Source organism: Mercenaria mercenaria, chromosome 4 (assembly GCF_021730395.1).
Source record: "Mercenaria mercenaria strain notata chromosome 4, MADL_Memer_1, whole genome shotgun sequence".
NCBI lineage: Eukaryota > Metazoa > Mollusca > Bivalvia > Venerida > Veneridae > Mercenaria > Mercenaria mercenaria.
The window spans coordinates 33,274,734-33,301,238 of record NC_069364.1 but is presented as its reverse complement, the minus strand read 5'-3'; the positions used below and the strand labels follow the sequence as shown (position 1 = coordinate 33,301,238).

Sequence of the window (26,505 nt, the reverse complement as noted above, 5' to 3'; positions counted from 1 at the left end):
CATCATGGGTTGCAGAGTTATGGCCCCTTAAAGGGCCAAAATTTGCTATTTTGGCTTTTGCAGCCATATAGAGACTTCATTTACGGTTTGATTTGATACAAACTTGCAAAATATCTTCAACAACAATAAATCTTGGATTCCATGATGAATCTGTCAGATCCAATCATAGGGTCTGGAGTTACGCCCCCTGACTGACCCCTGAAAGAGCCAAAATTTGGTAATTTTTACCTTGTGAACACGATAGAAGTGACATTTTATACTTGATTTTAACCAAACTTACATACAACTTAAGTCACAATAACATCTCAATTCCTTTCGAAAACTGGCTAGATTCCATCATGGATTCTAGAATTACTGCTCCTGAAAGCGGTAAATTTCTATTTTGGCCCTTTCAGTCATATAGAGGTTTCATTTATGCTTTGATTTAACACAAACTTGCACAGAATGATTATCATAATGATCTCTAGGCCTGGATCGAAACTGGGTAATGTCGAGTCAAAAACTAGGTCATCAGGCCACTTCTTTTCTCCATTCTTCCCGAAACTGTCAGAATGTTTGTTTTCATGAAATTTTGGACTAGTTTGAATCTGGGTCATGTGGGGTAAAAAAAAGGTAACTAGGTCAAATCAAAGAAAATGCTTGTTTACACTCAAGAGGCCACGTTTTTTTGGTCCAATCTTAATGAAAATTGGTCCGAATATTTGTCTCCATGAAATCACTAGGTAAAACAGTTTACACTGTTATGGTGTGTTACACAGGTGAGCGACCTAGGGCCATCTTGGCTCTCTTGTTTCGTATCTCATGTTACGTATATTGTCTTGTTCATTGTTTGGGTGTTTCATTCCTTCCTTCCTTCCTTCCTTCCCCAAATCGCTCCCCACCCTGGCATTTACGCTCCCTACCCTTTTACTATGAGTGCGGTTAGGTTCCCACCATTATTTTAGCCGCCGATCGTCCTGGGCGGTGCACCACTGTGTTGTTTCTTTTCTTGCTTGTTCGCTCTGTTCGTGTGCGTGCGTGCGCGCGTGTGTCTTGGAAGACTGCGTTTTTGGAGCGTGGCTTTCTTTATTAAATATTCATCCCTGCTTTTTGCCACTTTCCCACAACACCCCACCCTTTTATCTACCCGTTAACCATTCTTGTATTTTGCATTTGATTAAAATGTACTTGTTCGATTTTTGAAGCATTCCGTCTGCTACATTTTTCCATTATAGCTTCTTTTTGCTGTGGGCCTATTTTGCGATGCATGGCTCTATTTCTATGTTTAGGGTGCTCTATGCTCCCAGGAAATCTACCCTGATCTTTTAAAAAAATTTATGTCTATGTCCTATTTTAAGAGAATGCAGTGTGAACTTGTCCAAATGGTGTCTTATGGTAACAAAGTTTGAAGTTGAGTTATCCAACTTTTTGGACAAGTCAACATTACAGTTTGACAAAATAATATAGCTGTCTGACATAATAAGACGCTTTATACCATATTTTTAAGTGAATTATCGAAATACATATACTAGAGTGAAACATTTCCGATATTTTCGAGTAGGCTGTTTCCTTATTCCTTATTCCTTTTTCAAATAAGGAATAATGAAGTTCCTTATTCCCTATTAAGAGAATAATAAGTAAAAGGTTTTATTGTGATTGAAGTATTTTCATTTTCTATTCGACTTTTGAAAAAGGAAATGGGAACCAGTTCCTTATTCCTTATTCGGTTTTTGATCTAATTAACTCGTGTTATGATCTAACGTGTTTATTTTATACAGTGTAAAGTTTTTAACCGCGATTAAGGATTATTATCTCACTTCTTCTACCATTTCGTCTCCGAATAGTCCAGTTCCTTATTCGAACTTTGTACCTCTATTTTGAGTCATACTCTTTCATGTCCGTGGAAAATACCACTTATATCCTTAAAACAGTTTATGACGACAATGTATATACACTTTTTGAAAAGATTTTATTGTGATTAAAGTATTTTCATTTTCTGTGTTCTATTCCTTATTCGACTTTTGAAAAAGGAATAGGGAACCAGTTCCTTATTCCTTATTCGGTTTTTCGATCTAACGGACTCGTGTTTTGATCTAACGTGTTCATTTTATAGAGTGGAACGTTTTTAACCGCGATTAAGGATTATTATCTCCGAAAAGTCCATTTCCTTATTCGAACTTTGTACCCATATTTTGAGTCATACTCTCTCATATCTGTGGAAAATACCACTTACATCCTTGGAACATTTTATGACGAGAATGTATATACACTTTTTGAAAAGATATTATTGTACTTGAAATATTTTCATTTTTCTGTGGTCTATTCCTTATTCGACTTTTGAAAAAGGAATAGGGAACCAGTTCCTTATTCCTTATTCGGTTTCTCGATCTTAATCACTCGTACTATGATCTAGCGTGTTCATTTTATGCTGTTGAACCGAGTAAGGATTATTATCTCACTGCTTTTACCTAGCGTTCTCCGAATAAGGAATAAGGAACCAGCCTGCTCGTCATGATATATTCTGTTCTGTTTTTGACTTATTACAAAATTGTGAATGGCTCTAATTAGTGTCATTAGATTGAAACAATAGGGATTCATAGAGAAAATGTCAGTAAGTTAACAGTCAGTTCTTTCATTGTTTTAACTTGTAGTTGTAGAGTTATAAACTAGAGAATAGAAGAGCCCTTTTACGAAAACCGAACTGGAAAGTAGAAATAACAGCAAACTTTTAATAAGGTCATGAGTTATTTACCACCTGCCAAATTTGGTCACTGGTTTTCACGATCTGTCAACATTAGTTTTATTTCTATGTTATTCATATGTACTGGTTTTGAGTGTCTTAGTAGTAAATTGTACTGTGTAACATAACAAAAACATTCATAACAATAGTTGTGCTTGAAATTGTTTTGTTGAGCTCATTGATGTCACAAAGCGTTCAAACATTCACGAATAAGACCTCTTCTAAAAAAGCCAAGCCTAGATTCTAATGTCATGAAAACTTTAGACATGTGTCTATGTGTGCTCGATCTCTCTGCAGCATTTGACACTATCGACCACGGGACGTTGATTCATCGCCTTGAACGTCACTTTGGTATTACAGGCAAGACACTCGCATGGATGATGTCATACCTTAGTAACCGCTACCAGACCGTATGCATAGATGGTGAGCTATCACAACCAGTGCTCATGAAGTACAGCGTACCCCAAGGGTCTGTCCTGGGGCCAAAGAACTACACAATGTACGCAAAACCATCTGAAGAAAGCACGGACTGAACAATCATTTCTATGCGGACGATTCGCAGTTATATCAGTCCTTCAAACCAATAAACAGAATGTCTATTGAAGAGACCATTCATCGCGTTGAAAGTTGTTTAAAGGATATGGTAACTTGGATGAATACCAACATGTTGAAACTCAATGCTGAAAAAACAGAATTAATCATATTTTCATCTGAACACAAAACACAATCTGTTTCAAACATATCTGTGAAAGTGGACGGCTCTGAAATCAAACAATCAGGCAGTGTTAGGAATCTCGGTGCTTTCCTGGACTCGTACATGAGGATTGAGCAACATATGAATAGTGTGTGCAGGAATTCCTATGCACAGTTTGGATTATTGCAACTCTCTTCTATATGGGATTCCAAAACAATGAACAAACTGCAATATATCCAAAATACGACAGCTAGAATCGTAACCAGAATATCCAGATACGACCATATAACACCTGTGCTGCGTGAACTTCATTGGCTTCCTGTGCAGCGTAGGGCAGAATACAAAATTCTAACACATACATATAAGGCACTCGAATAACCATCATCAGCTTATGTAGTGAACATGCTAGAAATATATACGCCATCCACAAATCTGAGATCGCAGAATAATGCATTAAAACTAGTGGTACCCAAATGTCGGACAGTGCGATTTGGTCACAGGAGCTTTCAGACAGCAGCTGCGAGGTTATGGAATGCCCTCCCATCTGGCGTAGGAGAGTGCAAGACCTTGCAAAGTTTCAAAAAAGCGCTAAAGACGCATTATTTCATACAATTCTTTGGAAATTAATCTCACTAATTACTTTGTAGAAAAATGTAGGTACTTTGCCGGCCAATCAATTACTCTAATCAAGAACTCTAGTGTGACAGAATAATATAGACAGTGTTTTTTCTGTGGGATGTGTCATGAATGTTCTCCGGACCGTTTAGGTGGGGATTGACCCAATCATCCGGGACGGTTTGCATGCCGTGATGCATTCCACAGGCATCATACTGGTTAATTCTGTCTGTTCACAATGTAAGATATCTTCTGTTCTATTCTGCTCTAACCTGTGTCTTTGATAGGTCAGTTAATGTTTTACGATATTGTATTTTGTTTCATGTTTTGATCTGCTTGCTTTTAATTTAGAATATTAGGTATCTTATTACCGTAATGTAATTCTAAATTCTTTCTATAATAGTTCAATTACCATTTTTATTGAACATTATATAAATGTTTTTATGTAAAGCACTTTTGAACGTATTTTTATATGAAAAGAGTGCTATATAAATGTGTTATATAATAATAATAATAATAATAACATAAAAATGTCTACTGTTTCAGTTAATTGTTGGTAATGAGGGTACCAAACCTCATTCTTAAGGCATAAGAATGGTTCCTTTCTGACGGGTCACAGTGAAGACAAATATTAGTGTGACTCTAAACATTTGTTGTTGTTGTTGTTTTGTTGTTGCTTTTTGTTAACAACTGATTTTTTTTTTGTTTTTGGTCATTCACCGGAAAATCAAAATGTGATACCACCTTAAGGTGGAATGCGCCCAAGTTGAAGTTATAGGGTTCCGTTTCGACATTTTGTTTAACATAAAATTCAGCATATTCCTCATATAATGCGTATTTTGCATTTTTGATATTTCTGTTAGTTTTCTGTTAGTTTTTTTCTCTGCTAACCTTCTAACATGACCATTTACGTTCATTTTTGATGGACCGTGATTTCAAGTTCGTCAGACTTTTTTCGTAATTTGTAAGACGTAATTTTGCCCATGTAGCCTATGTATTTGCTGAATACACATTCACGAGTCTTTCCATTTAGATATCTTGTATTTCGTTTCGGCAAGATACCTAAACACAGGGGAAAAAGACATTTTAACTACACGAGGTGATCAATAGATATAGCCTAATTAAACGCGAATCTCAGATTTAATAAAACACTGTAAACACTAAATTGTAAAGGTCGTAACAATTTGCTTTATCATTCTTGCAAGTAATGTTTGCTCTATCTACTTAGTGATTAAAAAACACTTAAGATTTTATCTTTTATCTATTTTACCCGATATATGGGTTAAATGTATTCGGTTGTATCTTGACATATGTATAAGATTTTGCTGTGTAAATATCTAAAGAATACTATAACAATGAACTTTATTCAATGTAACATGTAAGCACATGTTTGATAATTATGGATTCCTTGTTTATATTAATGTTGTTTCTTGTTTTCTCATGTACATGTATATAGTTGTCATATATGTTATAATCACAGAAAAGTGGAAATAAAGGGTATATATATATATAAATCATACATCATTTAAATATATATTTTTAACTGAATATATGATGTATTGAGTAACAAGCAAATCGATACTTGTTGACTGAATAGAACGATTTACGAAAACAGTCTGACGAACGTGCAATCACGGTTCACCAAAATGGACGTCAATAGGCGTGTTTGAAAGTTTGCAGCGAAAAAAGTAACAGAAATATATATTATATAAAGAACATGCTGAATTTTTCATTGAACAGAATTTCACAACGGAACGCTATAACTTTCCACCTGAAGTCAAACATACGAAATAAAAAGACACTTTGTTTTACACGTACAAGATCAAAATACCTGTTACTCATGAACACCATATCTTACATTTTCACTTGTGGCCACGCAACTTTCCTGTCTTTTGCAGATTTGTCAAACACCGGTTGATATTTCTATCAGTTCTAAGTCATTTGAATTGTGTTAAAGATGCCGACAGTTTTCTTCTCTGACCATTTTAGATATTGCGGAAGAAACGTATAAGTCAAACACGGACTGACAGAATCATTTTTAAAGTGTTGATTAGCTTAGAAGTTAGAGCACAAGTGTTCCAATTATGGGTTAGGAATCCAGATTGCGGCATATGTTCTCCTTATTATATCTACTTGGCGTTACACTATAACATTATATACCTGTACACACACTGAGCGATCTGACCGGGGGAACAGAGCGAGAGAAATCCTTTAGATACATTCCTATCTGGCTAATTGAGCTTAACTCTTTGCGACTCGACAGTCTGGTTCTTTACCGTGCCCGGTGTATATAATAGCACAGATACACACGAATCCTTTCCTGGGAAGAACCAGTACTATCCTCTTAGGTGGAAGACACTCAAGAGCATCTCAGAAATTTTCAGTGCCTGAACCGGGATTCGAACCTCGAACCCCTGGATTGATAGACCAGCGAACCACCCTGGCTGTGGTAAGCACATCTAAAGCCGTTAATACTGGCCGTCATTATCCAAACATGTGCGGAAGCTGGTCGTCCTCATCCTACCTGCTTGGAGCATGATAATAGAACTTTTGAAAGTTCAGTTAAACGTAAATAAGTGAAATACCGGTAAGTATGAATAAAACAAACCTTTCAAATAGGTCGTCATCCTCTCCACCCCAGTCAAAATATATATTTGAGTATCCGTTGATCTTTTCAAAATGTTCCTTTGAAATTGCACAGACACCACCGAAATACGTCTTGTACGGCATCCTGATCATTGAGAATAAGGTAAAGAATTGAGAATATGACAGAATTAGAGTTATGGTAAACAACATAAACCACGGCTGATTACAAACACAAATCGAATACAGAACAGAAATGATTGTTGAATTAGCAACCCTACTGGATAAATTAGTAGGAATTGAAATAACCTTTTTAATGGTTGGCGTTCGTCTTCGTTTTAAGTTACTTCGAAATGCTAAAATTACTGTTTGCTCTACAGTCAGTTGTAAATCAAAAACGAATTTTAGTGAAAAAAGCTATGCAAAGTTTCAGCAATATTATATCGATTTATTGCAAAGAAGAGTTTTAGAGGTTTAGAGTCAAATTTAAAACGTTGATTGATACGAACCAAACTCTTTTCCATTTAAGCCACAACCAACTTGATGTCCGTTTAGTTGTAAGACCGAGCCTCTCACAACTACATTGTACTTATTTACAAATAAAAAAATCTTAAGACCTTATTTTCATTAGTTAAGGGCATTTCAATGATATAAAAACCATATATAGCAATTCAGTATAACACGTTTTCTTACCAAAAATAAAAAGAATACTGAGATGTTATGTTACATATATCTGAAAAACAACACCCTGTGAAAATGCTCCCATGAAATTGGAACTATACTTTGCACTACTTTACATGCAACATTGAGTAGTCACTTCCTATTTGGTGTAAACAGTCCTCTACATCATAGACGGTGTTTCCGTTAACAACCTTTAAGACGAATCTTAATACCAGTCTCAAATCGTCAAATCTGATTGGTTGTCTTAGAAAGTTGGATTTAGTAACAATAGTTTTGAAATATCGGAGCTTAACGTTTACATATTACCATTGCAAATTCCCTAAGGTCATAATTTTGGGCCCGCTACAGAAATAAACTTCCATCTTATAAATAAAGACATATGAGAGGCGTATAAGAATGAAAATATTTTGAACAGGTCTTTAAAATGATAATGATGATCACTTCTGCGAAAAACACAAATTTCACTAAAGTTAAAGTTTTAAACTTACGTATAATTTTTAGAGTCTATAGCCGCTGATAAATGAGTTGGACTTGAAGAGCACGTGTATCTGATATGGTCATTTTCTGGAAGAAGGTCCACGTCATGGAATATAAAGCACTGGTAGCCATATTGTCTTCTCGATTCTACAAAACCTATGTTCATCAACAAAGCCCGATTAAATTTGACTCCAGGTAGCTTAAAATAAAAATGTTGTCAACAATATTTCACTCCGAGCAAGTATTTACCAAAAAAAAAAAAAAGAAAAAAAAGGAAAACAGCAAAAAAAAAAGTCAAACGAAAAACAGCAACAACAAAAACAAATAGAAAACGAAAATGAGTTGAGACTTTATCAAAGCTGGAAACAGGTGTTCCAGCTACTACAAGTATATTTCTTGAAATGTCTGTATGAAACGGAACTCTTTCTCGCTATTAGCGAAGTATTGTAAGAAACTGTTACGTAATATAAATTGTAAAATATTTGTTTGTTTCAGTTTAAGATTGAAAAATAGTAAAAAAAGTAAGACCTGAGATATTTTGACAAAAAAACAACATGTTTCAATGCTTTTAAATTGTAGTTCCGTACCAGTGAAAATATAGTTTCATTTTTGCGTTTCAATAATTCACAGAAAAACATGTTAAAAACTAATATACCATTTCTACGACAAATATTCCATAGTCTAGTTCTTGTCGCTGTAAGAATGGATGCATACGATTCAGAAATATTTTTAGATGTGCTTCTCTGTTTCTGTACGGAACAATGACGGCTACAGGATTTTTAGATTCACAGTCTAGCGGTTTGTATCTTCCTCCGGGAATTAGCTTCTCGCCGTCTTCACCTAAATCAGTATTAAAACGAATTGTAGTTATTTAACGACTACTGCAGTAAGATGCGTTAAAATGCAAAAAGTAATTACGAACAAAATTAGCATTCTTTCATGCTCGTCATATTTTTAAACAAGCATAGTGTGAGCTTTTCAGTCCATCAGTAAAAGAGTATTTTAACGAACATTTTATTTCGTCTTATTAAGCGTGCCAACACGATATTTTTGTTGACGGCCCGCATGCCAATACGAAATAAAATACTTCGCTAAGTCGCGGTGTTAAACATTAGCACATAACAATCTAGTAGGTATTTGGCATTTAGCATTTGATATCTAGTATTCAGCATTATGGAAGGCCGATGCGTCATGCTAATTGCCAAATGCTAAATGAAAAATATTTAATGCCAAATGCAAATTACTTAATGCTAAATGCCAAATACTTATGGCTAAATGCTACATACCAAATGCTGTATGCCATATATCGAATGCTAAATGCCAAATGCTAATCTTCAAAATCTTTCACTTAATGGGTTAATGATCTGTATCTTTAAACTAATAAATGCTCTTTTGAATTATGTGAAAACATGTAATGTTATATCAGTCTGATTCAAAGCTTTAACATGTTCTACCTGTCACAGGTACATGGGACTGAAACTGTTTACTCTAATATGTTTAGAAAACGTTTTTAATAGGAACAGGGTATGTAACAAAGGCCAATGACTTTTTAAAGGTTGAATTAATCAGCTCTTTATTTGAAAAGAGCACTTAGCAATAAGCATTTGGCATTTATTGGTTAGCATTTCGCAATTAACAATAAGCATTTATCGTTTGACAATTACCATTCTATAGTCAATATTTGACAATTAGCAATTAGCAAAAAGCATTTTGCGCTAGCTATTTGTCATTTAGCATTTGGCATTTAGTATGGCGCACCGCCTTTCATACAGCATTAAGTGTTAAGCATTTATCATGAAGTAATGGCATTTATAGAAGGCCAGTGTGCCATGCTAATTGCCAAATGCCAAACTGTTAATGCTAAATGCCAAATACTTAGTGCTAAATGCTACAAACAAAATGCTTTATGCCATATACTTAATGCTAAATGCCAAATGCTCAATGTCAAATAGCTACTACTTATTGCTTAATGATAAATGCTAAACGTCAACGTCTTTAACTTTATGAATTAATGATTTCTATCTCTTAACCTAATGAATGTAACTTTTAATCATTTACAACATATAATTAGACCAGTTGAAACAATAACATGTTCTACTGACCATAAGAACATTAGACCGAAACTGTTTACTCTTAAAAGGTTTAGGAAAAAGTTTTTAATAGAGACAAAGTTACGTAACAAAGGCAACTGACTATTTAAATGATTCATTCATACACTGGTATATTCAGCTTTTTTTTTTATAAAAGCTCTTAGTAATTAGCATTTGACATTTATTGTTTCACATTTCTCAATTAACAATTAGCATTTATCGTTTGACAATCAGTACCGTTTGGCTGTCAATATTTGACATTCAGCATTTGGCAAATAACATTTTGTATTAACTATTTGTCATTTAGTGTTTGGCAAGTAGCATGGCGCACAGCCTTTCAGACATGAATGGAATAAAGTATTGGGCATTTAACATGTGCAGTTAGCATGGAGCACCGGCCTTCCATAGGTATTTGTGATTTCGCATTGAAATATGGCACTAACCATATAGACATGAATGGAATAAAGTATTGGGCATATAACATGTGCAGTTAGCATGGAGCACCGGCCTTCCATAGGTATTTGTGATTTCGCATTGAAATATGGCACTAACCATATAGACATGAATGGAATAAAGTATTGGGCATTTAACATGTGCAGTTAGCATGGAGCACCGGCCTTCCATAGCAATTTGTGATTTCGCATTGAAATATGGCACTAACCATATAGACATGAATGGAATAAAGTATTGGGCATATAACATGTGCAGTTAACATGGCGCACAGGCCTTCCATAGCCTTCAGTTATTTTGCAACAAGTTACAACTGTCTTAAACCAAGTGATTGACATTTATCATTATGTATTTAGAATTTAGCACTTGACAATAAAATATGGTGAGCTGGCCTTCCATTGTTTTGCAGGAAGTTACAACCGTATGTCAGGCAATCAAATAACAAAGTCAAAACCATAGGTTGCGGTGCTTGATTTCAAAACAAAATCAGCATTCATATATATAGCAGTTTGACCAACCAAACAAGACACAGCTTTTTAAAGTGGTTACGTGCAAAACACGAATTATACACAAAAGCTTGGACTTCTTTCTATTTTTAGACAATTAAGATGAAAAAATAATAAAGAAGAACTGAACATTTATAACAATCCAATTTCATTTTAGTGCGAAGCACTGTAAGCAAAACTGGGCAATACTAGTATAACCAAAATCTATTTTTTTCTTGAAAAAAAAAAAAAGAGAAACACCTAACTAAAACTTCAGGGGGCAATCGACAGTATTTTCAAAACTTAAAAATTGTCTCACTTTAATCAGGAAACTGTTTTCATGCATGTTGAGATTTTTAAAAAATGCGACGTTAAATGTATTTAAAACATAAAGTTCAACCTGTTCCAGGACAGAGAAGTTGTTCGGAAATCCAGTCATAAACTTAGGAGTACGAGTTATTATATCACGGAGCAGTTTCCATCGGAAATTGCAGTGAAAAGGAAAAGTCTTTTCAGGAAAATGAAGCAGGAAAAGGAGGCCGGCAATATTGCCTGGGTCTCATACGATAAGTTATACGTCAATGGCAAAGTTGTTCCCGACGCGTAGGAGCTCGCGGATGGACTTAAGTGTTTAGTTTGGAACTGCAATGGACTTAGCTCTGCTAAAAGAGCGGACAAAAAATTTCACAGATTTCTTGACGGAAAACGATCTTATTATACTTACGGAGTCATGGATTAGTAAATCAAGTAACATTTAATTAGACGGTTATTTTTGTTACAATTTATATCGAAAATTCAGGCATCGCAATGCAAAGCGAAATAGCGATGGAATTGTGATATACGTACGAAATAGTATTAAAGATGGAATTACTCTTGTAAAAAATGTACATGATACGATTGTTTGGATAAAGTTTGATAAATATTTCTTCAAAAACTCTTCCGATATTTACTTGGCGGCAGTATATTCATGTCCCGAAAATTCCAAAGGTTTTGTGAAATTTGTAATACAAATGATATTGAAGATGAATTCCATTTTGTTTTTAAGTGTCCACCATATGAAAGGTTAAGACGATTGTATATTAAAAGTGATTACAGAAATAGACCAAATATGTTTAAATTTATACAATTATTAAATAGTAGCAGAAAAAATGAAATTGAAATGTTATGCAAATTTATTTATGAAGCAGTGGAACTGCGATACCAGATCATGAATAGTTAGTCCAATAAATGTAATACATGTATATGTGGAATTATGTTCATACAAACTGAAGTTAAACTGTTCCGAACTACTTTTTGTGTTCTATAGACTTTAGCCGTTTATTGTTGTAATTAAAGCATAAATGTCATTATATCGTGTTTCAAAACTGCGTAATATTGTAACGCAACATGTTTTTGTAATGTGTCCATTTTACGTATCGCTACATTATAAAAGTCAGTACCTTAGTTAACTATACATGAATCAGACATGAAGATTCCAATAATGAGATAAATGCTATGTAAGCATAGAGGTCACATCTATCTACAACGTTGCATAACATGGACATTTTACCGACATGTATGGTTTTGTTGAACCTATGCGCCACTCGGCTTGTATCTTACTAATTTGCATAAACTCTAGTTGTTGTTGTTTTTAGTTAAAAACTGATGTTAAACAGTCCCGAACTACTTTTTGTGTAGTGTAATAGTTTACTCATCTGCATTGTAAGCTCTTGATGTTGTTTTTTAGTTAAGAAACTGATGTTTAACAGTTCCGAACTACTTTTTGTGTAGCGTAATTAATTGACCTGCGGCGCATAGGTGCGACATTGAATATTATATAATTAACTGTATAGTACTTGTATGCTATTTAAATGTTAATCCGTCCATCCAAATCCTGAAATATCTTACAAATAATTTATAAATATATGTATATGATTAATGTCAAAATCCGTTATAATTGTATGAATGTCATCTGTATTTTCATGCCATGCAAATATGCTTGTAAATGTATTTATCACGAGGAACTTTTAGTTCAAGTGAAATAAAATTCTGTTCTGTTCTGTTCTGTTCTGTATTTAAAACTTAATCCTTCGAAACGTCATGCTATGAAAATTCGGCGAGTGAAAATGAAAGTACCGTGTGCTAAATAAATTGCAAATTTCTAGCTGACCTTATGGACATTATTTGTCAGTATTTGAAACGTGTATGTTCAGCATTACATCTGCTTATAACATGCTTACTACAATATCACTACAACACAGAACAACGATAAATGAAAAATCCATACGAGTTCCTAAGGTAACGACATTTCGCTAAGTATACCTGAAGCAAAAATACTAACCATTAAAACCGATATGTGTTGTCCAAAGGCAAGATTCTTCTTTCCTTTGAATGTTACTTATCGTGAGTTTCTCGTGCACTAAATACCCACCACAATAAAGTAACAATAACAAAATCAACAGCAGACATGCTTGTACAAAACGTCTGGTGGGAGTGGTACTCCAAGTCGTTACTGAAAAAATGGTAGAAACTCAAGATATTATGCAAACAAAAACATTGGACAATACATTTTCTTTCTGGTATGGCTTAAACCCCAGTTAGCACACACAAAATTTCGTACACATGTGTTTTGAAATTTTACATAAATTTTACATAAAATATACAGAATTATTCTGTTTTCTGTTTAACAAAGATGTCCTCAAAGTATGTTAGAAGTCATAAATAAATGAAATCAAATTTGCTTTTTTTAATAAATTCAAAATTTAAAAATGTGCCTATTACAATCCTTTTGACTTCTTATAAGTAGCTCGATTAACAATATCAGTAATAAAAAGTATTTTCTGTTTTTACCTTTTCCGAATACAATATTTTTTTCTTACTTTATTTTAAAGTGTAAGACAGTACCATTCAAGTTATGAATTCCAGGGGCGGTACATATGTAAAAGGAACATTTAATATATTTAAAATCTTACGATTAGTTTTGAATTGATCGTCCAGAAATCAGTCATTTTTGACACTTAAAATGTAAAAATTCAATTTTGACATTATAGACAGTTGGCAACTTGGCAAACTAGGAAAAGAGGACTGCTTAATAAAGGCCTAGTTTAGTACAATATAGTATCATACCTCCAAATGTTTGTTATTGTCTCTTCTAATCAACCAAGGTTTAATTTTTTCTCCAATTAAAGGAAATCATTGAACAGTTTCTCCTATGTAGCTTTAACATAAACTCCGCCTACCAAAAGCGTAGTTTGTTGGTAAAATAGGCGTGTTCACGTGTTCGCATGAACATTAATCTTTTCTCCCTACAGGGTTTTTCAAAACTATTTTGAAATTTTAAATAGGTAATGCATCAATTAAAATGTATTGTTATTACACTATTTATAAAATCTCCATGATAGTAAGGTTGGTTATTTAAGGTTCAAGTGGGTAACAGGCATTCTAATATACATATTTAAAAAAAAAGGAGCATCAATGTGGGGACATTTTACCGTAGAAAAACTGATAAAAAAAATGAAACTGTCGAAAATTTTTGGTACATTGCTTTCATTTGTTATTTAAGAAATAATAAATATGTTCCTATATTTTATCAGTTAATGGGAGTTTGGATGCGCAATAATTAAATCACGAGTGCGTAGCACGAGTGATTTAATTGTTCGCATCCAAACGTCTGCCCATGTTTTATTAACTGATAAAATTATTGGAACATATTTATTATTTCGATTCTAACAACGCAAATAATTCGCATTTTACAGTACTACATGTTCCAGGGCGGGTGATCACGTGACTTTTGTTTATGATCACATTGTGTCGACTTTAATGGCTGCCCCATGTACAAGAAGGTTATTTGTATTTTTCTGCAATTTCTCATACATTTGAATATATTTTACCGACCATGTTCCAGCCAACATCTTTCCGGTTCCAACGATGTATCATGTTGCTATGTGAGTGTTGCCGTTTTTCCATTTACCTTGCAGAGATTTTCGAAGCGGTGACTTTTCTCTTGAAAAAGTGTGGTCACATTGAGTCCCAGATTCCAAAAAACACATGTTATGCATTTCAACAGGTGTGTTGTTGGTAGGAATCGACTGAAAATGCACTGCAATCATGTAGTTTGCTTCTCGTGCGGCTTGTAAATGTTAATACCTGTTTTCTACAATGTTCTAGGGATTCATGTCTGAATGGTCACATTGTGTCATGGTCACATTGTGTCCATTAAATTTAGTAAATGGTGTATTTAGCAAGTAATTCCAGTCTTCTATATAATAGTGACTCTTTTCAAGTGTTTTAGTGTTGCAATTCATTAAAGGAATAAACGTACTTAATATGTAATCCAGAAGCACTTTCGTTCTTGTCACATAACGGCTGAAAGAAAAAATCCTTTTTTTTTTCTAATTATTTTTCTGTAAACTAGTTCCTGTTTTACATCATTGTGGACCTATACTTGACATTTTGTAGCATTTTCAGGGAGGCTTTGTATAGACATGTAAACTTATTCCACATAAGAGTGTAAAATTTTCTTATCTTGACTAAACTTGTACATTGTAACTTGTACATTGTATTATGAATCTTTTGGTATTATTTTTTAAAATGTCTCAATGCATGACTTACCAAAATTAATAATAAAGAATGCAGTGCATTACATAATTATCAATCTAATAAACATAATAGTGCTGAAAATAGTGAAATCACTGTGCCATCAATTGTAAAGTTCAACAAGTAATTCTTATTTTTCAGTCACTGCAATACTTAATTGTGATATTTTCAACTAACTTTTCTTTTTAAGACTTTAGCGTTGGTTAAAATACACCGCATATATTGATATATACTGTTTTATTGTCCGTGCATTCAAATATGTATTTTCGCCAAAGCATTAATCATATACGTTACCTTCATTTGATAAATTACTAGGAAGTAAAACAAATGTGAAAATCTTAATTATCTTTATAAGATATTGTAAAGATATTTAAGTCTATTGAAGTTTGAAAATAAAGTATTACTATAGCCCATAACAAACAGCATTTATATGATTTTAAATTTTGATAAACCGTATCTTATGGTAACAAAATCTATATACATTACTGAATGATTTCACTTCACAGTCAGCAATCGATTTTTTTATTTTCCCTTACAGAAACTGGAGAAATGTCCATGTACGCATTTCACTAACATGAAATTCTTAGGTAAATGAAATGGCAAAGGAAGAAGAAGTTAGACATTGAAACCAGATACGTTACCGATATTTTAAATTCGGAATGTGTTCTGTGCTTTATGGATGCAAAAGTGATAGAATTACTATCACTGAATAGATGCAATAAATGCCAGAAATATGAAGTTAACACGAAAACGACATCTCTTAGTTGTACAGGCACTTTTAGAATTTGATAAATATAAATGCATTATTGGTCAAAATCTTACAACAACTATCACTTTTATAATATTTCAATCTTTTGAAAAATATTTTTTCTAGTTTAATACAACTTGTAGTATTGAAAGTATAAAAACTATTTGAAGTTAAAGCCTACACAGGCACACTATGCTAGTTGAAAGTATATTTTAAAGCGTATTCATTTAATGGTATTTAAAATTCCAAAACTACATACGTTATTATCAAGCTTTTTTTTATAATAGGGCACTGATTTTGAGTTTCATTTATAAATGAAATAAAACATTTTATTTGTTATATTTAGATTCCTTAAACTAAACTATGGATGCATGCGATACTTTTTCATTTCTAGCTAAGCTTATGTTTACAAAGTTCTTGTGTTAAAGGAGGAAATAAAATTGAAGCTTACATCAAGTTAGATAAGTTTGACAGCCTGGCATTTAGTATAGTAACGTAAATTCTGGATCCCAAACACAAGTAGCAGTTTAAACATGATTATATAGTATTATCAATATCACAATTCAAACTCAGTCATACCTGATGTGAAAATGTGCACTACAAATGCACGCATCAATACTGAGGTATTTTGTAACGTATCTGACACTATTTAAAACAGATTTACTTACTGCATAAACTGTTAATAATTAAAAACGAAACAATTCATGACCGCTGAAGATAAAAATTAATTGCCACAACGATTGATTTATACAAAGCTTTGGTTACAGATTTCGATATAAAATCCAATGTAAACGTATCTGATTATTTTAAGAACATTATAAATATTTCAGTTTGTGCATTTACAGCCATACGTGATGTCGAAGATCTCTCAGTTGGTATATAGGCTGATCGGCATCTGTGATTACACTATGTTTTACGGAGGTGTCACAAAGATCAGACTCAGATTGTAACAATTTGTTTGAGTTGTACTCCTCGTTTCTGAAACATTTATTACATACCTTTTGTGATTATGTGATATTAATTCTATCACGTATGCATTTCTAAAACGCAGAATCATTTGACATTCTGAATTTAAAATCTCTGTAACATATCTGTTCATCACGTATCTGGTTTCACCCATCTAAATTCTTCTTCCTTTTAAATTCCAAGTACGTAAAGATAAAGCATTTCATGTAAGTGATCAGTGTTCTTCTGCTCACGTAAGGGAAAGTAAAAAAAAAAATAGATTGCTGAATGTGAAATCATGAGTAGTGAATAAAATAGCGTTTCTAGGCCAATCTGACCCCATTTAACCTTTAGTCTTTGGTCCGGATTGACCAATGCTGGACAATTTAAAACCCACAGGTTTTAACTTTACTTTCGTTTTCCCGTATTTTTGGAAAACCCGGTTATAAATAACTGACATATTTACTTTACTTTCGTTTTCTTGTATTTTCGGAAAACCTGGTTATAAATAACTAACATATTTACTTTACTTTCGTTTTATCATATTTTCGGAAAATCTGGTTATAAATAACTGACGTATTTTCTGAAAATGTTATAGGGGATTTACGTGATATTTTCTGAAAAATGGTCGTATTTTGCAACACAAACTTAACTGTTAAAAGATTTGACGGAATTAACAACCCAAAGATAATTACAAAGAAGATTTTGTATGCCAAGAATGGGCTACAACATTCAGTTCAAAATATTACAAGAAATTGGTTGATACATGTAAGCCAACAAAGCGACAAACAAGGAGTACGTTAAAAGAAAAGCTAAAAGAAGAAATTACGAAATCATTCGGACAAGAGGAGGTTTTAGAAATTTTAATGTGGATATTTCAAGCGAGGACAAATGTGTTGAAAGCATTAGAAATTTAGACAAGCAGATATACAGAAACAAACGGAATATTGTTTATTGTACACATCAGATTGGATTTATTATTAAAAATTTAAAATCAGTTTGCCCAAAGGATTGTGATCTGGGACTTTATTTTCAGCTCAGAGGTGTACCTTACACAGATTCCTACTGTCGAAACCTGGCTTTAGTTTATGAATTAATTGAGAAACTTAAGAATTTATTGAAGTGTGCTTTAAACACTGGAACTTTAATCAAAAACAGGAAATTAATCGAAGAAATATGTACAGAGTTGAATTGGTAACAAAATCAGCTTTTAACAGTAAGAATCTATGTAAGGATTCCAAGTATAATGTTCACATTTATTTATAGTAAAGTTTACACTGTAAACGCACGTCACTTCCGTTCAAGTATTTTTAACATTAGTGGAATTTCCATGTACAATGTTCACATTTATTTATAGTAACGTTTACACTGTAAACGCACGTCACTTCCGTATACCATGTTCAATTTTATTTTTAACATTAGTGGAATTTCTATATATCTATACTTTTATTTATAGTAACGTTTACACTGTAAACGCACGTCACTTCCGTTCAAGTTTATTTTTAACATTAGTGGAGTTTTTATATATCTATACTTTTATTTATAGTAACGTTTACACTGTAAACGCACGTCACTTCCGTATACGCTTTTGGGAGTAGTATGGAATATAACGTTTATGATACATTTTTATTAGTAGTAAAGAATATTACGTTCTTGATAAATTTTAACTCATTTTATTAAAATAATTTATAATTGTTTGTTCATTTACTCTTTGATTGTTAACTTTTAGTATTTTATACAATAAATCATAAATGTTTATACCATCTTGTAACATTTTAATGAAAAATAAACAATAATAACCACAGAGTGTACTTGTTTTGTCTTGATATTGTATGTTGTATACTTGATTCCAGGTGGGCTTTCAGCCCCCGGGGACTTACGTCCAGGTATATATCTAAATACTTCCTTTGATGGAGGAAGTCCAAATGGATCGAAGTACATATTATTTAAGTAACAAACCCAATGTGTTCCAGGTCCAGCAAAGTCATCTAAATTGATTATTCCACACTCGTCCATTACTTTTAATTTTAGTAAATTATTTCTACTAAATACACCCTAAAGTTTTTAATTTTTAATTGTTTTACCCATTGTTCAATTTCAAAGTTAGAAATAGGTTTGTTTATAATTTTTATTTTTTTTTTTACTATAGGAATTCGTCTGTACGGTCTTCGTTGAGAATCAATCTGTATACCCTGGCCATGTCCCTTACCACTTAACAAAGATGTAATCAAAGGTATTCCTAGACTAGTAGCCAACACGCCTAAAAAACCGCCATTTTGTTTCTGTTTTTGTGTTAATTTAATCACTCCAGATCCTACTAGTTGCTTTCTTTGATTAGGTGTAAGATATGGCGATATTATATTTCTCTTATCATTAGCTACTGAAATCATACCATTTCCAAGTATTTTACTAACACCAGTACTGGCCAGCCCAGACAAAGCGCCGATGCCTAGAGGGACTAATATTTTTGGAACTATTTTCGCTGCCATTGGAAGAATTGTTTTTCCTAACAAACCAGCCAAAGCTCCTAAAAATCCACCATTTTGACCTTGACTGGACATTTGTTTTTTTGAAATTGTAATTTCTAACCCCTTATTATTTCTAACAGACTTTTCAATTTGATTAATTTGTGTTTTTGTTAAAAGTAGAGGAAAGTTTCCACGTAATTGTTCATGTTTTAATCTAAAAGTATGTGGAATTTTATTATTATAAGCTTGTGCTAAATTTTTCTTTTGTCCATCTGAAAGATTAACTTTATATTCAATATAATTTGATACCATTATATATAATTTATATATATTTTATTTAAACAATAACAGGTTCATTTCCAATAGTATTTATTTCAACTGTTTCCTCATATAATACAATTGCGTAAACACGAATATTAGCTGCTGGTGGAACATTTAATTTAGCTGTTAATGTAATATGCTTAGGATATTCTATTATTTCCTTTCTATATTCCAATTTAAAATGAACAAATCCAAATAAACTATAAAAGTTTGATCTATTTAAAAGACTTCCAGTAGTTTTGTTATTTTGTTTATAATAATAATTAATTACATCATCATATATTCTTGATATACTTGTGTATTCTGTTTCTGGATAAAAAAAACACCATTACCTACTTCAAGACAAGAGCTCAAAGTGCAATTTTCATTTAATGCATTAATTTTAAATGTATCTAATAAATGTGGATTATGTTCTTGTGAATTACTTTTATCAGGTCGTTGTAAATAAACAAATACATGTTGTGGTTTTGTTACACCAGCCGTTATTCTAAAGGTTATATTAGTTTGTTGTGTATCAGTTAATTGCGTCACCATTTCCCGTAGGTATGACCATCTTGCTTTGTAAATCTTTCAGAAATTAAATTAAGTCCAAATTCATTAAAAATCAAACGTGGAACCCATAGTATTAATTTTGTTACAATTACTCTACCAGCATCAGCAGCATTAGCTCTAAAAATTAATTCATCATCTGTCAGCTGCAGTGTTATTTGAATTTGACTCGGAGGTAAAATATTAGTTTCTAAACCCTGAAAAAATGAATAATTATTTAATGGAATTTTAACATTTACCTCTTTACCACCTTGGATTAATACCTTTCTATTAGCAAACCCCGAATTATATTTAGCTTCGTCTTTTCTGCTTTCAGCATTTTTATTAACGTCTAAATAAATAAATTCATTTGTTCCAGTTGTTTTTGCATAATCTTCAGATAGTTCAACCAAACTCTTTACATTTATTACCTTATATAAATTATTACAATCATATACAATTTTTCCATTTTGTTTAACCACTAACTGATCAATTATTGAAGCTGCATTATTAATTAGAGCAATTTGATCTCCATCAGCATAATTATTACCGTTAGCAAGCTTATTCACTTTAAAACTTACTTCAAAATAAGCATTAAACCAATCAAAATATGAGCTTCTATCATTAATTGTAAAGTGATATCCGTTTTTTTGTTGCTTAACATTATTTCCCAAGACAGATATTAAAGCTGTATCTAATTGAATAGGAGTTAATTCATATCTTTCACAATTTTGTTTTGTTCTAAACATGTATATATTATATATTATTTTATTTTTTATAAATTAATCTGTTAATACGTTTACGATGAGTTGAAGTTCCAGATCCTGACAATATTCTATTTATTCTCATATGAATATCCTCTTCATTATCATTATTATTTTTACTGTTATTCTTTTCTTGTAATTCCTTAGCAATTAAATTACCAACTGCCGGAGCAGGTTTCTTTTTAAATTTTTCAACAATTTTATTGGCAGCTAAATTTCCAACTTTTGTTCCAAACTTTTTTGTTCCACTTTCAAGTGCTGCTTTTCCTGCTGTTTCCAAAGCTTTTTTTTTCCAGCTGTGCTAATTGAAGATGCGGCTGAACTTGAAAGCAATTTCGTTAAAGTGTCAAAGATACCTGTTCCGCGTATAATTTCTTTTCCTGTGTGCGTATCAACATAAATAAATATTCCTTTATTTTTCTCATAAACTTTTTTGTACATTATATAAAACTATAATTTATATTTCTTTTAAAATTAGTGTAAAACTTGTTTCAACCTCATTAAAATTAATTATTCTACTAAATACATCCGTAAAATATATTCTAATTGAATTTATAATATATTTATTAATTTCAGAATATCCAACTCTTTGTTGTTCTTTTGTAAATGGATAAGCTCTTGTTAAATCTGCAGTACTTAAAGCATAAATAATATCACTGAAATTACCATCAACAAGTGAATTATCAATAAGATCACAGTGAATGTAAATTGTATCCACAGAGTTAGTTATATTTGGTGTTGTAGTTCCCCATTCAGTTTTGTTTACAAATTTTTTCTCAAATCCAAGCAATGTATGAAAATTTGATTTTTCTAAATCCAACATAAAATTATCTTTAATTGAAATCAAAATCTTAAAACTACTTAAATCAAATTCCAAACTTATTGGAGCAATGTCTGATTTATCAAATTCATAATCACCATTACTTATTAATGTTTCCTAATATAATTATCAATATCTGTGTAACTGTAAGAACCATTTGTAAATATGATATCTTTCCAATCCTTACCATTATTATAACGAATTTTTTTATTGTCGTATTCATCACTAATATTATGCCAAGAGTAGGTCATAGTGTTAATACTATTCAAACCAACAACATAAGTTTTATTTTTATCTAAAATTAAAGAACGACTAAATCTGATTGTAAAATCACTCGGAGTATTTTTGTTATTATCTTTAACTGTTTCAGAACTTAATACTATTTTTTGTTCCATTTATATATAATAAAAATTTAAATTAAAGAAAAATAATTTTTATATAACATTTCATGTTGTTCTGGTAAGAGTGAATTCATTTTTAATAGTTCATCAATTATTCTAATACCTTCATTTTTTAGTTCTTCATTATTATTTCCAGCATTAATTGAACCACAAATTAACTCCAACTCATTAACCAATTCTTCCGGATTACATGGACAAACGTCATAACCTTGTCCTCTAATTACTTTTTTAAATTTCATAGATCTTTTATTGATAGGTAATCCTGACTTTTCTGTTAATTCTTTAAATATTTTTCTAGAATGAATTGAATGTTTTTTTTATTATTGTTATATCTTTTATTAATCAAATCAATCAAATCATTATCTACTTTAGTGTTTATTACTTCTTTTCCAGTTATTCTATCTTTAGCAATTAATTTGTTTTGACCATAAAGTTTATTTAAGTTAATAATTAAATTACCATATTGTCCATTTGGTGAAACTTTATATGGGTTATGATATCTTATTCCTTTTCCCATATATTCTCCTTGAGTAAGAATATCATTGAGTACTTTTCTATATTTTTTTTAAATTATCCGACGTGGCTATAATTATTTTCTTTTGCTTCAGATCGAGATTTGTGGGATTTTTCTTTCTAGTTATTGAACCAAAATCATTTTTATCTAAAAGTACTAAATCAATTTTTTTTATTTAATACCTCTGGATCGAACGACATTGCACCCATTTCTTCTTCTGATTCTTCAATTGTATCATCAGTTGTATCATCAGTTGTTTCAGTTATTCCCATCTTTTCTCTTCCATAATCTTCTAATTCTTTTAATTTATCTCCTGGTATCCATCTAACAGGTTCATCCCCCCAATCTACTGGTATATATTCTTGTTGTCTTTTAGATTTTTCAACTTTTCCAGGAGACCCTGTAATTGGTTGCGGTTCTTGGAATATCTGTGGTAAACCTTGATATGTTTGTATATCTTTTATTTCATCACCTAATAACGCCAATTGTTGTTTTATTCCAGGTAATGCTTTTAACTGACTTGATAATTTTTCTTTTTGACTTTCTATTCCTTCAGTAATTGGCTTATAAATTTCAGTGTACATATCCCGATTTGTAGCTTTTTTAATTTTTTCTCTCATTATTTCTTCTCTAAGAGCTCTCATCTTTTGCCCGACCAAGTTTTTTCTTATTCTTATTTCATTAAGTTTTGATTGCATTTATATAATAACGTAAGATAATGTAAGATAATGAAAAATAATGTAAAATAATGTAATATAATGTAAGATAATGTATTATTATATATAAATGGAAATTCCAAATTATGATACAAAAAGTGATAAATCTAATAACTTTAAATAACATTATCCTTATATGCCAGATTCATGTTTTAGAATGTTAATATGTGGATCTTCTGGATCTGGAAAAACAAATACATTAATGCATATACTTCGAAAACCTCTTATATATTATGATAAATTATACCTATATGCTAAAAACTTAGAACAATCTAAATATCAAGATTTAATTAACAACTTAAACCAAATTGCAAAAAATATTAAAGTAGATCTAAATGAAATACTTGAATATTCGGCTGATTCCAACCAAATTGAACCTTGTGAGAATCTTGAATCAGAAAAACAAAAAGTAGTAATATTTGATGATTTTGTATGTGAAGATAAAAAGGTTCAGAATGAAATAACAAAATACTTTATTCAAGGACGTGACAAAAACTGTTGTGTTATTTATTTAAGTCAGTCTTACTATAAAGCACCAAAAGATATCCATATTAACTGTTCACATTATATTTTATTTGAAAGTCCAGGTAAACGAGAAAATGATATGATTTGTAATGAACAAAATATTAACCCTAAATCTTTTGCTAATGCAACAAATCAAAAATATGATTTCTTATATACTGACAAACCAAGGAAGTTTTTTAGAAAAAACTTTACTGGAAATATATAATGGGAGTTTTTAATAATATAGAACAAATAAATGAACCTGACAGTATAAGTAAAGTTAAATTTGATATTGATTTAAGTGATTATGCTACTAAAAAACAATTCAAAAAACTTAAAAAGGAAACGGAATCGTATCTTCACAAAAATAAGGAACTTGATAACACAATGAACAGAGCATTAGATATGGGAGGTAATGAAATAATCAACCTAGGAGATCCAGATAAACCCAACGATGCAGTTTCAAGACGGTTTATGTATAAAAAAGTTCAAAGTGTAATTGATGACTATAATCTTGAAGACATCAAATCTATAAAACAGACATTAGAAGAAGAAGTAAAGAATATTGAAGATTTAACAAAAGACTTAAAAAACAATTCATTATTAATAGTTCAATTACAAGGTAAACTCGGAGAAGAAATGAAAGCTATAGTTGATTCTATTAAAGAACTTGAAGAGAAATCTGATTTGTCAGGTGACATCATAAAAGAAGTATTTAGAGTCAATTTAAACATTTTACACAAGCAACATATGGAATTAAAAGATAGTATGATTAAACATGAAGAACTAAAAGACAAGATTAATGAAGCTGAGAAAAAGTTACAAAATATGTATCAGTTAGAAATCAAAACAGAAGTAAATAAACTAAATACTGAAATGGTAAAAGGGAATCAAGATTTACTTGATACATTTTCAAATGAACTTGCAGAATATAAATCTGAACTGGAAACGGCAGCTTCACAAAGAGGTGATGATCATGACACAGCATTAGATAACCTTAAAAAAGAGCTCAATTCTAAAATAGATGACTTTAAAAAACAAATTCGAATTTGGATTAGTACTGTTGACAACTGTCATAATTTAAAGTATGCAGACTTAAGTAATATTACAAAAAAATTACATGAAGATATTAATGAATTTAATGCTTAAGTTGAAAAACATAAAAATGAACTGGACTTTGAAAAATCAGTTAAACAAGGAGAATCAATTACTGCTAATGCTAAAGCAATTAACACAATTAATGATCAGCTAGAAAATTTTAAGAAACAACTTCGGAATTTGATTAGTACTGTTGACACACGCCACAATTTAAAGTACGCGGAATTAAGTACACTTACAGAAATTTTAGAAAAAGATATCAGCGAATTTAATAATAAAAATAAAAAAATAATAAATGATCTGGACTCTGTAGTTGAAATATCAACTAAACAAGGAGAATCAATTACTGCTAATACTCAAGAAATTTCTACTAATACCCAAGAAATTACAAAAGTAAAAAATGTTTTTCTAAAACAAGAAACACAATTAGCTAGAACAAAGGGTGTTGTTGACAATTTATCTGCTTCTGAAGTTGCTACAACAAAACGATTTGATGATTTAGCTGAAATAATTCTTAAACTTAAAAGGAAAGGTAGAAAAGATAGAGAAGAATTGGAAAAAGAACTAGAGAAAGTAAGACGTGAAGTGTTTCTTTTTTAATATAACAGCGGTTATAACGAAGGAAAATCCATTGTAGTAGCATATTCATACATAAAATTGAAAAAGTATTTTGCTCGCCACGGTGTCTGGATATATTCATTATATGATCATATAATTATTAGTGGTGCGGGCTATTTTAGTGCATTTAATTTGGTATCTGGAAATATCGTAGATTATACAGATAAACACAAACCAAGAATATAAACTAGCTGTACCGGATGTGCTATTAAAAAATGTGTCCTCGGTAAAAAAAGCCGGAATTTATATAACAGATATCAGGTTTTTTATAGTGGCGTCCCACCAGTCGACAAAATGCAAAATATCACATTTTCTTTTTAGGTGGTGGCAAGAGGGTTTTACAGGTACATTTCCTGGTGGGAGTGTAAATATAACATCCAAGATCGATGATAGTGGGCCCGAAGCGGGCAGTGTATGTATGTATCAGAAAAAAATTAAAATTTATTTAACAGAAAGGACAATGTTTGACATTCATCCTTATGACGATTCATCATCTACAGAAATACCATTTGTTCTTATGTCGGATAGTTATGTCAAATTCTACATATTGGAGGAATATATAAATTATAAAGAAAGCAAACTTTTGGAGGAATATATAAATTATAAAGAAAGAAAATTTTTGGATTACAACTTTAATTAAAACTTTATTTAATTACTGTGTTTTATTTAACTGGAATAATTAATATAATGG

The 26,505-nt window shown here is 31.5% G+C and overlaps 1 protein-coding gene across 1 annotated transcript in view; it reads right to left on the bottom strand.

Moving 5' to 3' along the window:
• The window catches only part of LOC123551421 (beta-1,4-N-acetylgalactosaminyltransferase bre-4-like), a 61,212-nt gene that overhangs the window by 22,602 nt on the left and 12,105 nt on the right, over positions 1-26,505 (bottom strand). The window contains exons 2-5 of the mRNA XM_045340352.2: positions 13,115-13,285; positions 8,425-8,609; positions 7,781-7,968; positions 6,637-6,759 (exon numbers count right to left, since the gene is read on the bottom strand). Of these exons, the coding sequence (XP_045196287.2) occupies positions 6,637-6,759; positions 7,781-7,968; positions 8,425-8,609; positions 13,115-13,285 (667 nt within the window). The remainder of the gene's footprint in view (positions 1-6,636; positions 6,760-7,780; positions 7,969-8,424; positions 8,610-13,114; positions 13,286-26,505) is intronic.